This window comes from Vidua chalybeata, chromosome 2 (assembly GCF_026979565.1).
Source record: "Vidua chalybeata isolate OUT-0048 chromosome 2, bVidCha1 merged haplotype, whole genome shotgun sequence".
NCBI lineage: Eukaryota > Metazoa > Chordata > Aves > Passeriformes > Viduidae > Vidua > Vidua chalybeata.
The window spans coordinates 98,898,406-98,915,986 of record NC_071531.1 but is presented as its reverse complement, the minus strand read 5'-3'; the positions used below and the strand labels follow the sequence as shown (position 1 = coordinate 98,915,986).

The 17,581-nt window shown below is 39.6% G+C and overlaps 1 protein-coding gene across 3 annotated transcripts in view; it reads left to right on the top strand.

Moving 5' to 3' along the window:
* The window catches only part of RB1 (RB transcriptional corepressor 1), a 68,795-nt gene extending 55,977 nt beyond the window's left edge, over positions 1 to 12,818 (top strand). For all 3 annotated transcript variants that reach the window (XM_053936676.1, XM_053936680.1, XM_053936681.1), the window contains 10 exons: positions 4,615 to 4,733; positions 5,129 to 5,274; positions 5,944 to 6,089; positions 6,638 to 6,742; positions 7,768 to 7,881; positions 7,966 to 8,132; positions 8,995 to 9,025; positions 9,348 to 9,493; positions 9,748 to 9,797; positions 10,762 to 12,818. In XM_053936676.1, the coding sequence (XP_053792651.1) occupies positions 4,615 to 4,733; positions 5,129 to 5,274; positions 5,944 to 6,089; positions 6,638 to 6,742; positions 7,768 to 7,881; positions 7,966 to 8,132; positions 8,995 to 9,025; positions 9,348 to 9,493; positions 9,748 to 9,797; positions 10,762 to 10,835 (1,098 nt within the window). In that variant the 3' untranslated portion in view covers positions 10,836 to 12,818. The remainder of the gene's footprint in view (positions 1 to 4,614; positions 4,734 to 5,128; positions 5,275 to 5,943; positions 6,090 to 6,637; positions 6,743 to 7,767; positions 7,882 to 7,965; positions 8,133 to 8,994; positions 9,026 to 9,347; positions 9,494 to 9,747; positions 9,798 to 10,761) is intronic.
* The last annotated feature ends 4,763 nt before the right edge of the window (positions 12,819 to 17,581 follow it).

Genomic DNA, 17,581 nt, shown 5'->3' with positions numbered 1-17,581 from the left:
TGTTTTAGCAGGTCTGAATTATTTCAGAATTCTGGTAACTAATTGTCACGTGTGGCTTCTGAAAACGCAGTTGCAAGCAAAAGGCAACTTTCTGGGCATGCAGTTCTCCCTTGGGAAAGAGGGTTGGAAATAGCTTGTGCTGATCCAGTCCTTCCACTTCCATTCCAAAGCTGTAAGTTCTAAATTGGCCCTGTTTTGCCTTGCAAAATCACTGCCATCTTTTATGACATTATGTGTTGTATTGACTGGTTTAATAATTTGAAAACAAGCAAAAGAAAAAAAGAAAGCCTGAGGCAAAAAGAACCCCAGTACCCGAGGGATCTTGGCATTGAGATATATACATAGTTAAGTGCTAAACACTGCATTAAAATTTAATGTGAACAGAAAATTAAAACCTGAAAATATATCAGGAAATTATTGCCAAGAACAAAAACATAATGCATATAGAAAACAAGGACAAAAGCAGATTTTTTTTATTAGTGGACTACTAATAGCACTGTTTAGAGTAAAACTACTCAGGGCTTTCCCTCTGTGGTCAGTGGACCACACCCAAACCCTTATAAATCCATTTATAAGGATTTAGGGTCTTTTTAATCTTTTCATGGAAACCAAAGTCCAGTTAAACGTGTAGTTGGGATAGAGCCAGTACAAAGATTGGGAAGCAGGGAAGCACCTGTGTATCCTGTAGTTTAACTGTAGCCAAATAAAGAGTAGCAAATAAGAAAATACTGCTTGTTTTTTCCATAAAAGGAGCTTTCAGATGGGGAAAAATCAGTGCAGATGCTTGTGATAGAGGTGTTGCTGCAGGGAAGCATCCTGCAAAGCCGCTCTTAACAAAACCCCACTTAATTCACAGAGTTTAGCCTTGGAGAATTAGTTAGCTCTGGGTATTTTGAGATGGAACTGAGTCAAATTTCAGCCTTATTCTTCATTCTGGTGCCAGTGGCCTTTTGACCCTGATAAGTTTTAAGTCTTCATTTCTCGCTTTCTCACTTTTTGTACTAATAAAATGGGGTTTCTGTAGCCATCATAGGGAACTCTCCTTTGAAAATAAACATTTTGTTTAATTAGTGAAATTTATTCAATGGCTGCATCTAGTAATATTAATCACTTACTGAGCATTAAATTAAAGTAAAAATTGCAATCTCCATTCATGTTAAAGGAATGCATTGGAGGTGACCAGTTCACCTTAAGTGCTGCTTAAAAGCTTTAAAAAGCAATATGAAGTTCGTAAAAGATAGCATGAATAACATCGCTTTAGAAATGAGTTCCTGATAAACATTCCTGTCCGATTAAGCTGAACCCGAGGGTTAAAGTTCTTTTGTGATTATTGCTTAGAGGACTGGTAATTGCCTGGTAAATGATGTTGTATTTCTCTCATTTGAGTGTTGAATACCAAATTGTGGGACTGAAGCTGAAGTTTGCCCTGATAAGCTTGGAAACGCCCTGCAAGCTGCAGAATGCACTTTGAATTCACGGAATGGAAGCGTTTTTAGTGTTTAAGTATAAAGAAAGGAGACACAGCTGTAATTAAACCCATCAGTTCTACAGCGTGGGGGTAGTTGCACTTGAGAAACCCCCTCTCTCTGTGTTTCTGCATTGTGGCACACGCAGGTTGTTTGTGAGGCATCAGTCTTGTCAGTGCAGCACCTACTTCTCCAACTATGTGGCCATGTGCTTGGAAGAGTACCCGTGAGAGTGGTATGGGTCCCTGGGGAAAGAGCAGAGGGGGCTGCACCTAGAATCTGAGAGGAAGGTGGAAATGGTGATCAGCAAAATACCCACTTTAAATGTCACCAGGTCTGAAAGCTAGAGAACCTCTTTCTGCTCGTGCAGCCGCAGGGCTGACAAGTTTGTGCAGCCAGCAGAGGTGACAAGGCTGTGGTTTGCCCAGGGACATACACTGAGTGCAGCTTTCTCACACCCTGCCATTGCTGGTGCTGGTAGCTCTGCACTGCTGGGATTGCCCTGCTGGGTTGCAGCACCCTCTTTGTCTTGCCACCTTTTTAACCACAGCATCAATTAGTATTTATGGGAACCAAAAGAGCTGTATTGGACTCACTGCATCTTGTTGTTTGGACTCTATGGGTAGATGTTTCTACACAAAAATATCCTCTTCCTGAAGGTAGCCCAGCTAAATGATGGAAAACTGCAGTCAGTTCTGTACATTCCTGTCAGATAAAATTCCACACACTGATCAGGTTATGCAACATGTTGTTGCCAATAAATGCACAGGATCTTGTACTTTGTGTTCTGCTCTGCTCCCAGCCTTCATGGTGTGGCTGCCTTGTCTGTTTTTACTGCTTGTTCTGGCTCTGTGATTCTCTGCAGAGCAGACTTAAATCTGGGTTTGCTTTCTCTGTTAGCTTTCTGATGGTTTAGTTGACTTATGTGGTGGTTGACTGATTGTTGAGGCTGGCAGGTAGAAGAGGAGTAGAAATGATGTAGAAATAGGCAGATCCCTTCTGTATGTAGCAAACATACCTTATCTAATGGAATCACACTTGGAATAATGTGAGCAAAATTGGAGCAGGAGTGAGAGAGGACCTGGAACTGCTAGCCTCAAGTGCTAACTCAAGAATAGTAAATTTTGCTTCTCTTTCTAGACCTCTCATTCCCTTTTATCAAACCCTTTTTCTCCTTCATTAAAAATAATACTTTTCCAGTCATTAGTCACTAAAATGTGATGTGAATGAAGCAGGGTTCACTCTTAAGTCAAGACACCTCAGCAATGATTACTCTGGGAAAAAAAAATTTGGATTCATCAGACCAAAGTGAAGTGCTGGTGGGAATAATAAAAAAGGAAGAGGCCAAGTGGCCAGAAGAAAGAGAAATGGAGGTCATGTGCCTGTGTTTCCAGCAAGGGCAGCACTGAGAGACACAAGTGAGAAGTGTGTGCACTCCTAAATGGAGAAAGGAAATGAAGGGAAAAATGATGCAAACCAGCCCAAGAGCTGAACTGGTTGAGAAATGGAGAAACAGCTATGTGGCTATGAATCAGTAACTGATGTTTTTTTCTGCTGTGGATGAAACAGCTCCAGTATTGCCAAAATCATAGTTTAAAAATTGCAGTGTGAAAAATTGTAAGTCTTGTCACTCTCATCTTCTTACTCTGAATTTCTATTTAATGCACTTTAAAAAAAGGTGTTATTTTTTTTAGGAATAAGTCTAAAGAAGGAATGTCTTAATGCTAGTTTTAATTCTAGTAAATGTAGTCTAGTTTTACTAGGCTATTTCTTACTGCCTTAGCCAGGTGATGCTGCATGCTTTACATGCGTGCTGTGCTCCTGTTCACAGCTATAGATTTGTCATCTGTGCCAGTGCATTTTAATATTAAAAATGTGCATGTGGAAGATCAAACATACCAGGAACCATCAAACAGTGCATTGTGTACAGAGCAATGAGCTGACAGATGTTACTGCTGTCTTTTGGGAAGATCATTTGAGGAAAATGCTGCATGTCTGGTTTTGCTCACTTAACCCTGAGTTTTATGGACTCTGCTTCCCCCACGTCTCACTCTCAAGAAGACACATATTTGCTACTCAAATGTTCCTCTGTTCCGTCAGGAGTTCTGATGCTGCACTGGTGAGAGGCAGTGTTGTAATCAAGGATGAGTCTCCTGTTTAAAGAAAATAAAACAAACAGAGGCCATCAGCTTTCTGATTTATTTATAAATATGGTGTCAAAATATTTTCCCATGTAGTCTTGCTGTCTCAGCATAATTCTACTCTGTGTGACACGCAAGCAGGCTGAGATTTTGTTTCTGCAGGACTGCTGTTTATTACTAACATCAGCAGAAGGGCTGATGTGGTTTCAGCCAGAACCTCCTCCATTCCACTTACATTCTCTCTGCTCCTGCTCTCTCACCTCCTACCTCCAGCTCTTCATTTCAGATGTATTGCAGAGGACTTGGTTAAAGCCTCAAAGCAAAATTAGGGTTTGCTTTGGGCCATGAGGGCAGAGACTTAATGTATCCAGAGTCACTAACTCTTTCCAGACATGCCTCTGGAACTTGATACTGCGGAGACTAAATAGTCCCCAGTGCAATTAAGTGACTGTGGTTTAAATTATCAAATGTAAAATATTGGGTGGATGTTGTAGCAAAAATGTATTGACAGTAGGTAGAGTAGTAACTTTCAGTCACCAATGGGCTGAGGTTTCCTTCAGCTATTTTTGGTATGGTTTTTTGGGTGTTGGTTGGTTTGGTTTTGGATTTGTTGGGCTGGTTGGGAGGATTTTTTGTTTGTATTGTTCTGTGTTTTTTGAAATGTGACCTTTTGTGTGTTTTCTTGTATTGATTACTCCTCTTTTCAGAAGTGGCTTTAATAGGAAGTAGTAAGGGACTCTAGAATACAGCTAATACAACTGTCTCAAATCCACAGTTAACCTGTATCTAATGGACTACTGTTGAAACAGAAAAAAAAGCATTTGATGTATTTAATAAAGTTAAATGGTTAAAATTCATCTTACAAGTATGAGTGTTCTGAAGTACTTCAAAGCTTTAATCTTCTGTTGAGGTTCGTATTTTGGTGGTTGGTTTTAGAGAAGGAACAAAATTTATTGAGAGTTGTTGTCTGTTCTTAGTGTGATGCAGGATTCCTGTCATTTTTCCAGGGGTCGCCTCTTTTTGATCTTATCAAGCAGTCGAAAGAACGAGAAGGCCAAACTGATCAGCCTGAACCCACTTCTACTCCCAATATGCCTTTCCAGCATAACCACACTGCTGCAGACCTGTAAGTGAATGCCTGAGGTCTAGGGAAATGTGAAGTTGATATTACCCTTAATATTCAAATCCAGCTGTATTCTGTTTTCCTACTTCTTAGGCTTGGTACTTAAGTTTTGTTAAACCATTGTATTTGCAGATATTTATTATACATTGAAAGTTAAATCAAATGTTGAAATATTTTCCCCAGCCCTATCAAATATGTAATTGTAAACTGTTACATATACTTGCCTAGGAATAAACAAGTCCCTGTATCAGGTGTTGGGGACAACAGGTCACAATAGCAATTTATTTCTTCTAATGGGGAAAAGGGAAGAGTTCTTGCAAGTATTATTCATATAGAATTGAATAATGAAATTTCTTCATCCTGTGATGTTAAATTCTTAATGTATGTTGAACCTCCAGCTATCTCTCTCCTGTGAAATCTCCTAAGAAGAAGGCATCTGGACCTCCTCTAAGTGCTGCTTCCCCTCCAGATGCTCAACCTGCTGTGACCCCCCAAACACCGAAACCGCAGAAATCTACCTCCCTCTCTCTGTTCTACAAGAAAGGTTTGTTCCTTCTGCATGTGCTGATATTGCAGAGTTATCTCTTGCTCTTTATCCTTTTTGGTTTTAGCGCTCAGCATTTCTGAAAAGTTTGGTGTGGAATCTGTAGTGAACACCAGGCAAACCTCTGGAAGAAAGGGCAAAATGGTGCCAGCAGGTGGTTCCTGTGTGCACTCTGTGAGTTAGAAGTGAAAACTTCCCTATCCTGGCTGTAAGAATGTCCATATGGGCTCAGATGGAGGGCTCTTCTGTTGTAGCATCCTTTTCCCAGCAGTGACCATAAAGAGATGTCATGTGAAGTGGACAATTGGGCAGATGTGGCCGGTGCTTTCCCAGGCTTGATCTTTATCTCACCTGGGGGGGTTTCTGAACCTTTTGTGCTGTATCTGCTTAGTAACTCTCAGCAGATTCATGTTCCATGTGCTTGTTTGAATTGACATAGACATACATGTGCAGTGTTGTTTGGTTGTGGCCTTCATGTTTTCCACTGTCTCTATGAATGCCTTTTCCATTTATTTTGAGCCTGCCTTCCACTACCTTCACTTGATGTCTGGTAGTTTTTTTTTCTTGGAGACAGTGAACAGTACAATGCTGTCCCTCCTTCACTGCATTCCTTTCATTTTGTGTACTCCTGTTACAACAATTTCAGTTTACTTTTCTTTGTTTCTGAAGTGTATCTACTGGCCTATCGTCGACTCCATACACTGTTCCTTCACCTTCTCTCGGAACATCCTGACCTGGAGCCCTTGATCTGGACCCTCTTCCAGCACACACTGCAAAATGAGTATGAGCTAATGAGAGACAGGCACCTGGACCAGGTAACATGGACAGAAAAGTTTTAAAAAGTTAAAAAGACTCTTCTGAACAAAATGTTCTTTGTACATTCTTAGCCATTCGAAATTGTACTCTGAGGTTTTTATTAATGTATTGACCACTGAAAGGAGGCCTTAGTTTAGACTGAAGTCTGTCATCTCAGCTTTTTAAGCACTGGCATTACTTGATATGGCACCTTCAAATACCATTTTCACCCTTTTTCAAAGTAATGAAGACAGACCATGGTTTCTAATAATTTGCATAAAAAGACAGTGATTTTCTTTGTGAAGACAACATGTGTGGCTGATAATTTTTTTTGTTATTCTGTCCTAAAATTGCAGCATATGATAGGAGTTTGAGAAGTTACTATCAGCTCCAATTAGTCATTTGTCACATAGAAATGGAGGTAGCATTCTGTTAATTTAAGTTCTAGAAGTCCTTTCTAAGTTGAGTTGTCTGCTTGTTTATAGAGCACAGCCAGTAAAAGGAAGTTATTTCTTAACTTGAAATGAAGAAGCTGAATTCATTTTCAGTTGTCTTGTTTCTTTAATAGATCATGATGTGTTCCATGTATGGCATATGCAAAGTAAAGAATGTAGATCTTCGATTTAAAATGATAGTTTCAGCATACAAGGAGCTTTGCAACACAAATCAAGAGGTATGGAAGTTCTTAAATGTTATTCCTCCATAAAAATCTTACAAACTAATTATTTTCCCCTGAAATCAAAATAAACGACACTTGAACATACAAAAGAAAACTTCTGCTTCACTGCATCTCCATTTTGTGGAGGAGAAAACTGACTCTAATACTAAATATCTCTTAAACATCCTGCATAAATAGTTTAGTAACTCTCCCCAGAAAACAAATTTCATTCCATCTTTTGAAAAATATGTAATAGTGGTTTATGACTGTATTTGGAGTCTAGATGAAAAATTTATATCTAGACCTAGTAAGATTTTCAAAAGGAACACAAGTTTCTTCATGAGTTGTCTAACTTCCTTGGAGCATTAAGGGAAGAGAAGCAGATTACTTTCTACAGAAGCTTTCAACAGAAACACGGTTTGATAGCAAATAGAAATGTATGGCTATATATCCAACAGCTGTGTATATATTAAAGTTACAGGCTTAATTCTAACATGAAGAATTTCCTTCCTTCACAAAAGCTTCAGTGTACTGAAATTTTTGCACAGCACAGTAATGAGATCAATAGAAAAACCCTCACCAGTTAATGGAACTGTAGCATCCTCTCAGTAGCAGAATTTCTCATAGTGTATCTGTGGATCTTGGCTAACCTCCAGGCTTCTGTCTCCAAGCCTATAGAACTATTTTATCCCCATCAGGTCAGTAATGAGTTTTTTAGCCTTCCAAGGCATGCACAGTAGTCTAGACTTTTTGACACATGTGTGTGAAAGCAAATCGTTCTTAAATTTGGAAAATGTTAGAACTGTGTTCACACCAAGGGGCTGTGCCAGTTAATGAAGTAGGTGCTTGTACTGGTGTTCAAACACATTTGGAAAAATCCCTAACAGTTTAGAGAAGTTAAAATGGCTTACATACAACTCCTGTGCCATCCTAGCTCTTAATCTAACACAGACTTCGAGTGACTTTATGAGTTTGTCAAATGTAAAATTTTCATTCCTTTTATTTTTTTAATCCGTGTATGATTTTCTCACTCTATGCAGACTTTCAAACGTGTTCTTATCCGAGAAGAACAATATGACTCCATCATAGTCTTCTACAACTTAGTGTTTATGCAGAAGCTGAAAACAAACATTTTGCAGTATGCTTCCAGCAGGGTAAGCCATTAGCTCTGTTCATTATTCAACAGGCTAGAAATATATAGGCAGTAAAACCTTATGATTATTTTATTATTTTTATAGCCTCCCACTCTGTCACCTATCCCACACATTCCTCGCAGTCCTTACCAGTTTTCCAACTCTCCTCGGCGTGTCCCTGCTGGCAATAACATCTACATCTCACCTCTGAAGAGCCCATACAAATTCTCTGATGGGTTTCAGTCACCCACAAAGATGACTCCAAGGTCTAGGTACGTTGTTGACAAGCATTTTATATACTAAATTTAAGGTATTAGGGAGATTTTAGTGGAAGCAAATTGGAAAACTGCAGTTTAGGTTGTCAGTAGTCTGTGGCCATAATATAATTTCTTGTTAATAGCTTTTTTCATGTATTTGGAATCTTTATTCATCATTCACCATGTTTCTGTTGTGCTCAAGGAGGTTTTTTGTTGGTTTTTTCTCTTTTTTTTTTCTTACCCCCCACCAAAGAGGAGTTTCTTGGCCTGGTTGCTTAAATGTTGTTGGCTTTGACCCTGCATCACACTCCTGAAAAACACAGATGAGCTTTGTCAGCTTCTTTAAAGGGAAAATACTTTTTTTGCAACAAAATGTTTGTTTTGCTGGCTGAACAGAACATTTCAAACTGTTGGTTACTGGTTCTTAGCAGATGAGGATGACAGTAAATGTACCAGTTTCCAGTGGCTTTTCAGACTAGGATCAAGTGAGTCCCACTGTACACAAAAGTTTAAATGTTACTGTGTATTTTAGGTTGAAGTCCTGCATGATTTTCATTAGCAGACACCTAAAGTTAGAGATGAGAGGATGATTGTCTGGGTACCCAGCACAGAAGGGTCTTCCTGCTGATACAGGACAGACTTTGGGGGCCTCTGATTCTTTCAAGCCACAATTTCATTTCTGTCTGTGTGATTCGGTTCATTTGGTGATTGAGCATTCACTGGCTCCACACAGTAAAGCACAGTTTGGATTTGCTCTGTTAATGCAGGGAGAAAGAGAGGAAGAGACCTTGTTAATGCCTTGTGCTAACCTGTGCAAATTAGTTGATGTTTCTGTAATTGTTAAGTGTAGCTTAAACTTCTCTTCTTCATTTGGCAGAATTTTGGTGTCCATTGGAGAATCATTTGGGGTGAGTTTTAACATCTTTTATGTCTGGTCTTAAATGCATGTAACTTTTTGAGGAATGGGATAGCCTGCTCACATCTCTAGAGCAGGCCAGTGAGTGTACCTGATTTAATATAGTAATTATAGGGAAGTTCTGTAAACTCCTTTCAAATATCCAGACTTCACCTTCAAAATATGTTGCATTTTATTTTAGTTGCTTTAGCACAAGGTAAGGGTTCCTAAAACTCCAGAGTTTTAGAACTCCTATTTTTTTGTGGATAATCTGGAAAGTTGAAGTGTTTTCAGGATTTATTGGCAATTCTTTCCCTATTTTCTTGTCACTTCAGACTTCTGAAAAGTTTCAAAAAATAAACCAGATGTTGTGCAACAGTGAATGCCAGCTGAAGCGCAGTGCAGAAGTAGGAGCTGCTGCCCCAAAGCCACTGAAGAGGCTGCGCTTCGATATAGAGGGGACAGACGAGGCAGATGGAAGGTGAGAGATTGTCCTGGGCTTTTCAGAGATCCTGCATATGTTGAGTTCTCAGGGCCTTCATCCTAACTTCTTCCTGATAGCCTATCTTGTGTTAATTTGTGAGCTTTTAGCAGATGTATCAAATGAGAGATGGAAGCATGAAGCTCCTCAGTTACATGATTTGATGTCAAAAAGCAACTCGCTTGATTTAAAGCTTAGGTTATGAAGGTAAATAGTTATTTTTATTAACTTAACCTTATGCTTTCTTTCTGTAGCAAACACCTACCCCAGGAGTCCAAGTTCCAACAAAAGCTTGCAGAAATGAGTGAGTATTACTTTTCTTATAATCTGCAGAGCACTGAGAGCTTGGGCCCACTCAGATGAAAACATTGTTCAACACCGATGTGATCTGGGTAGTTTGCTTAGCTTTTGTAATTCCTGCATATAATTTTGAAAATGCAGATTACAAAATGGAAATGTATGTGCACAGGAAAACCGTATGTAGGTTTTTTGTTGCTTTGCTTTTATAGGGAAATGTCTGAGACTGCTTTTCTTCTACTGTGGGTCAGCATTTCTTTCAGATCTTATGGCATCACTTTTCTGTTTTGAAATGAAATTCAAATCTGGCTCATGAAAAGCAAAATGGCCCCAGCCCCACATCTGAGTTGTATTTTCCACTTGTGAGAAGGAGCAGACTTGGTCTGGCCAGGCATTCTCACTCTCTGAGAATCTGAGCTCTGCAGCTGAGCAGATTTGGCCATTAAAAACTCTTACATTGCTCATCAAGATAGGTGTGAGTTTGGATCCAGGCACCTCTATTTTAAGGTATGGAAAATGTTTCAGTGTTGACTTATGGCAGGGGTTAAGAAGGAGAGCTCTGTCTCCTGTCCAGTGGTGTTGGTGTGTGCCACTGAGGGGAAAAGGCATTCCTGGGCAGGCTGTCTCTGGGCTGTGGGCACTGCTCAGCCGCAGCCTCTGCCTGGCTAGAAGGTGAGATTCCTGATGTGACACTGACCGTCTGCCCACCTGGAGGATGGAAATGGACACAATGAGGAGACAATGAGAACTGGAGTGAACAGGTGGAAGGAATTTTATAAGATCTGTAAGATTGAGCAAGAGTGGCTGAAACAGTGCAAAATTAGGTGTCCATCCTATGCAGGGTGCAGTTAGTTTACAATAGAAAAATGTACTTCTATTCATTCTGTCATTAAAAACTTTTCCAATAATCAGTCCAAAGTAATTATGAAGAAAATACTTCATTCTTTTTCTTTGTTGGGTTTTCCTTGTAGCATCTACTCGAACAAGAATGCAAAAGCAGAAGCTGAACGATGGAAACGATACCTCAGCCAGTGAAGAAAAGTGAGATTCTTCTCAGGACCAGGGCCTGCACCGCCGGCCCTCTTAAGATTGTTTTTGTTTTACAGCCTTCATTAATAGAGTTGTTTTTTAGTTGCTTTTTATTCCAAACTGCTAGTTGAAAGCATTTCTACTTTTTAAATTGTTAAATGCTTTCCATGATACTTTGCCTTATGATGTAGCATATATACAATGTAAGCCACTGAATTTAATTTATATATTTTTTGAGGATTTTTAAAAAGTCTTGGAAAGTGTCTGCATTTCCTGTTGCAGCATTACTGAGTTAAGCCAGTTCAGTCTCATTGGATTGAGTTTTTTATGTCTAAAGATGAAATGTTAGCTAGAATGATTTGAAATGCACTAATTTTGTTTCTTAGATTTGATTTTTAGATTTTCATTACTTGCAAATTTGGAAAATGGTGGGCCAATTACTGCAAAGATTTCTGTCTCTGTTCATAATTAACACATCAAATTCCCATTAAATTCAACTGGGCAGCAGCTGGGGGCCTTGCAGAGAAGGGGCCTCGCCTCAGGAGTACCGGAATTCAAAGTGAACTCAATTCATAGCCTTACTACTGAAACCAACACTTGGCATTTTGTTGTTTTGCTTCCCCAGTTCTCACCCCAGTGTCATTTTGGAGGGCAGTTACACTGTCCCTCAGTTTGAATTTCATGGAGTATGAATCCCAAGGAGATTCATCTCAGAATCCCACAATGAATCTTCCCAGAAGCTGAAGCTTCTTCCCATATGCAGAGTAATTGACATGCCCTTTCTTATCTTGGGAAATCTCAAGTATTAAAAGAAAAAACAAACCTCCCCCACCCTGCAAAAAAAAAAAAAAAAAAAACCCAAAAAAAAAAAAACAAAACCAAAATAAAAAACCCCAAAAAACAACAAACCTAAACCATACCTGGTATACACAAGATTTCAAAATTCTAAAAATTCTAATGATGCAGAATTTTCTTGATTTCTTCAAATTTTCACCTAATTGTAGCCAAGCCAAACAGCTTGAGGAACAGCTGGAACCTGAGTGTCTCCAGTTGGGTTCCAGGTAAGAGCAGCCTGGTCTCTAAAAGCACAGGGCATCCCCCATTGGCCTTGCTGCAGCATCTGCAAAAACCTGAACCTGGTGAACCCGCGTTGGGAAAATCCATCTGCCTTTACTGAAAAGGCAGTTAATTGGGCAACTTGTGAATGGTTGCAAATAGCAAAAAAAAACCGCAAACAAAACCATCCAATACTTTTTTCATATTTTGTATTTGTAAATTACTGATTCAGACACTGAAACTTTTCTTGCAACAAGAAAGTTTTGTTAAAATAGCCAATTAACAAAAGCACATGTTTTATTTCCAGTGGATTAAAATACAAGCAAATAAATTGTCCTGCTTTTAAATTACCCATTTTAATGAATATTAGCTTTTGCAGCTTCTTAAATTAAGAACAGGTACAGTAAAAAGCATGCTATTCATGACACAAATGTTTTAAACCAATGTCTTCCAGAGAACTTATTTACAAATTGTTTAGCTGATCCTAGAGTACTTAGAGTAGGAAGTTTTTTAAAGATCCATTCTTGTGATTCAAAGCTAACCCTAGAACTACTAAAAATTCTATGAGCAGCAAAAACTATAAATTAATTTTAAAATAATATTGAGGGGTTTTTTAGACTCAATATGGCTTCAACTTCCTTACTGAAAAATGTACAGAACTTTCCAGAGTATGTTATGTTTATTTTCTCACTTTTTGCAGTTTTATAGAAAGGATATATGTTAACATTGGGGTGCACTGACTGTAAGCTCTGTTACAGCAGTCCTTTGGCTAGAGGGATGATACAGAGTACAGTATCTAAATAGATTCATTCTTTACTATGACAATGGATTTTTTTTTTTCTTGTTCAAACAGACTGAAGGCTTTACATCAAATGTACAATATTATTTTATACAACTAATCAGTTTCTCGCCTTTCAAGATAAATAAAATAGCTTTTAAAGGATTTATAGTCAGTGATTTTCTTATATGAGGTGATTTCCAATGGTACCTATCCAAATAAATACGTATTGAAACTAATGGATTTTTATTAGATATGGAAATCTTACTGTGTTTGACAGCACTTTTCTTAGAGTGAGACCTTGCTGTACTAAAAATGGCCTGGAATATTGAAACTGTTCCAGGAAAAAAGAAAATTTGGAATCACAGCAGAAGCTGAGCACAAAATGTGATGGCCATTTTAGGTGCTTAACACCAAGCATCAATTTCTGTAGAAAGCTGAAGCCCTGGGTCTAAGATGCAGTCAGGTAAATTGTATCCTTTAAAGGCCTGTTTCTGTCCATTGGTGCTTAAGGGAATGGAATCTATCTGCTTGGCTCTGTAGCCATCTGAAGGTGGGTGAGCTGACTCCCAGCCTCTTCATTTGATGTTTTATACCTTAATCTCTTCCTGCTGTCCGCTGTTTCCAAATGCTGTTTGTTCTTAGAAGTCATAGGAGCTTGTTTCTTCTTCCCTGCCTTTGGACTTGCAAGTGGAGGATTTTGTGCTGAGGAGTGCTCGTGCAGAGGGGCTGTACTAAACAGCAGGTTCCTCACAGGTTCCTCACAGAACAGCCACAGGGAATGTGTAAGTGCACATTTTCAGGCACAGGAGTGGCTGCAGGAAGACACCTGTGTCAAATGTGGAGCAGCTGGAGAAGATCATGGCTGTGTGATACCAGTGCACAGTACAAGCTGAAATATTTTAAAATGTAACAAGCTTGTCATAATATGCATTTGCTTAAGAAACAATGATTGGTGCTCTGATGACCATTTTATTAATCACAGTTTATTAAGTCACCAGGGCATTGATTTCTTTTAAAGGTGGAAATACACTTGAAGAAATTCTCCAGCTTACAAATGTGTTATCTGGTGATAGTGATTTCCAAAGAATACAAATAGCCTCCAAGGTACCTCTGTGAAATATTATCTGGTTTACTTTTCTTTCCCCCACACACAGTCAATTCAGTCTACAAGCATCAAACTTTCTTCATTTTTACTGAAAAGAAAGGCAAAAAAAGTCCCACTCAAACTGTTTTAAATATTATGGCATTTTTATTAATGGTCTATTAAACCAGGTAAGCTTATATAGAAACAAAAAAATCATTTATGTAAAATCAGGCTGTAAATTTTCTGTAAACTTTCTACATCATTGAGTGGTGGCCAATGAATCCTGCCTCTCTGGGGCAAATAAATGCTTTGTTTTACAAGGAAAGCCCATGGAAAGTATTCAGATAGAAAAACAGCAGTTTACATAGTTACCAAGCATTGTAACAGAACTCTACAGGGGTGGGTACTAGATGACAAGGCAGTGCTGGCTTTTAGCTTCAGTAACTTAGGATCCTACCCATGTAATTTGTTTTTCTTTCCAGACTCCTTTCTGGCAAGTGGAACATTGCTCTTTATTTAAACCCCAGACACAGTTTCTGCTTGACCAAGTTTTCACTTTTTTATAAATACCTTTTTATGTGGTATCCTAAAACAGAACAATACTTTATTAAGTATTTAACCTGCAAGATACACAAACACAAGGTTGTTGCAGTCTATCTCACCACAGTAAAACAAATCCCTAACAACTTCTGAATTGTCCCACAGTGGGTTTCAAGCTCATATTTACATCCATGCACCCACATTTAACCACCTAAGCCAGTAAGGGTGTTTTGTTTTTGTAACACATGCAACAAAAAAATTAAAAAGTAAATAAATAAATGTGTCTATGAAGGTAACACTATCACATCCAGGTCAGATGATACAGAATAAAAGCCAAGCTGACACATTGGACCTTTAGAATCACTCTCATTCAGTCCAGAGATGCATTTTCTCAAAATTACAGGCTTTGTCAATTATTCTGAAATTGCAAGTAGGCTTTAATTTGTATGGTTGGTTGGAAATAATAAGCACAAAGGAAGTAAATTGGAAAAAAAATTCTATTAAGCCAAAAATGTCTTGTTCTGAGCAGCATGCCATTTCAGCTGCACTCTCTGTTCATCTACTTTGTTCTGAACTTGAGCTAATGGAGGAGTGTGGTGTCCCTCTCCTGTGGTATCATTCCATGCAGCAGTGTCCCCAGAGAGCCAGAGAAGTTTCTGATCAGATGTTGAGTCAAAACCCCCCCATCATGTCACATTTGTAGTTTTTTGTTTGATTCTTCTGAGTAAAACAACAGAAACATGTGGAGAGACCTTTCCACATAATACACACCATAGGAAAGCTGGAGTGACCACTGCCAAGCCAGTAGCAGGGGTGGAGGTGCCCAGCTGGTTCCATTTCTCAGTGAGACTGGATGTGTGCCAGTGTGATGCCATTGGGGTGGGTGGGACAAGGGCTGGTGGCAGCTGCTGCCCCAAGGCTGGGACGTGGTCATACACCCTCGCTCCGTGCGCTGCTACTCTGAAGGAAGTGCTGGCAGGTGAATCTGGCATCTCAGACTTACCCAGGGATATGCAGCCTTGGCTTACATGGAATCCCTTGTGTCCACATTGGTATGATCAGTGCTGGGATACAGCACACAGGGTTGGCAGTAAAATTGTGCCCTACCATGACACTTACTTCACTGTCTGCAGTAACCTCTCTCTGTGTGCTGGTGTCAAGTGCTTCTCAACATAAACTTAACAAAACCCATCTCCTCCCACAGCAAAGTTGTGTTTTTGATGAGTCTGTATTATGTATTGGAAAGGTTTTGACCACTTGTTTGAATACAAAATACTGACACAGCTGCTAAGAACAGACTTAACGCTGCTGGAGGAAGTCGTACTCATCACTGAGGGGGTGGCAGAATGTGCTTGTTAGCAGTAGATAATCCAGTATATTTCTAGTGAGGGTCTGAGGCAAATGGCTCAAACACAAGTAAATATTTACCACAGCATTTTCTAAAGTACTTGCTCATCACCCTCTTCATAAGTAAATTCTGCTACCTGTGTGCTTCACCTTCCCACTCACATACACAGGGCCTGGGGTGAAGGGGATACTACTTCCTACTCCTCTTTTTCCTCCTACTCTTCCTCAAAGAACAGGATTGTTTGAGAAATGACTCTCCACTATAGTAAAGAACAGCTATTTCCACCTTAGGCATGAAGATGTGATAATTTAAGGGAATTAAGTTCTTAGAAACCACATTTGAGGATTAGAACAGGCCATCAAAGGATGCTGCGGCACAGCAGGGACCTGCAGGAAGGTTGCGTGACTACTGACATAATTATATTCATGTACTGAGCCTGGTCATCCAGCTTTTTGTCTTCCCCATTTGTAAAATACTGCAAAAGGCACTTGAAGTTACTTCACTCAGTCAAAATCTTAAATTCTCGGGGTTAATTCACGTTACCTGTTAGAAAATTCAAGTAAAGGCTCCATAAGCTCCACATGTTCTGTAATGGGGCAAACCTGCCTTTGTGCAGCACTGGTGGGTTTTTTACCTTAATTCACTTCAGCCAGTTACAAATGAAGCATCTACTCTGCCTTAGCAACCGATGTTCAGTGCTGGGAGAGAGGCATGGCCAGAGGGCATCTCCTTTCTCCTGAACAGCTCTGAAAGGAAAGTGGAGTGGTCACCTCTCAGCTCTGACCACAGGAGAATGTGAAATGCCATATTTGGACAAGATACCTGTATCACCATTTGGAATATAGTGTCCGTTCACTCTTAAATTTTAATTAATTTGAAGTTCAAAAATCACCTTTTTCTCCATTTTTCTGAAGTTGATCTGTCTGAGGAAAAATAGTAAAACAGGAATAAATAAGCCTCAAGCAGAACTTCCTTTTCTTGAAAGCTTGTTTAGGTTTGTAACTAGGTGGTTTTCTTAGTAGTTAAACTCACAGCCTGACAATTCACATCCAGACAAACTTGGTGAGTGCTTCCATTGGGGTGCCGGGGACATACCTGGTGTAATGGAAAGGGAGATCCTTTTAATTCTGGCTAAACAATGAGAAAAGTGCTGGGAACTCAAAACTGTAATATCCTGCTGAAGCTTCTCATAAATTAACTCCGAATAAATACCAAGTGAGACATACCCTCCTACAAATCAGAAAGCCTCTCATCCTAAAGAAGTTATAGTATTTTACCATATGTCCAGAAAAACAAGTTTGTATCTTCACTGGACTGCTGTGGTGTGGTTTTTGCTTTAAGTATGTGTTTGCCCACTATTCTCCTCCCTAATCTCCTCCCCAATCTCCCCAAGCCCTTCCCTAACTTCCTCCCTTCCAAGTTCTCAATCCTCCCTTATCCTTACCCCTTTTTCCAGAGTGTTCCTTGTCTACCTTGTAGTATTTGATACCCCATTTGTTACTTTGTATTATCCCTCTCCCCTGCTCTCCCTGATAGGTTTATAGAATGTTAGTCCTACCCTAGATTCCTCCCCTGCCATGCCCTCATTGCTTGCTTGCCCTATACCACTCCCCTATAAAAACCTCTGCAGACCCCCCCTGGGCTTTGTCTTGGGGTCCCAGGTCATGGACCTAATAAATCCATCCAGTTTTACCCCGTGTCATCGTTTTCTGTTCCTGTGCCAGACCAAGCAGTAACTGGGACTAGCAGAGCTCACGGGGGGAAGGTCGCGCCCCTGCTGTCGCTGCCCAGCACGATACGACAGCGCACTGTGACACTGGACCATAAAAAGGAGCCCACTACAGCATATTAACTGACTTTTGAGACAAAAATACTCTGTGAAAGTTTTAGCTGCAAACAGGTCACTGTCCCATAACATCCACAGTTTAAAAAAACATTAAAAATTAGACTAGA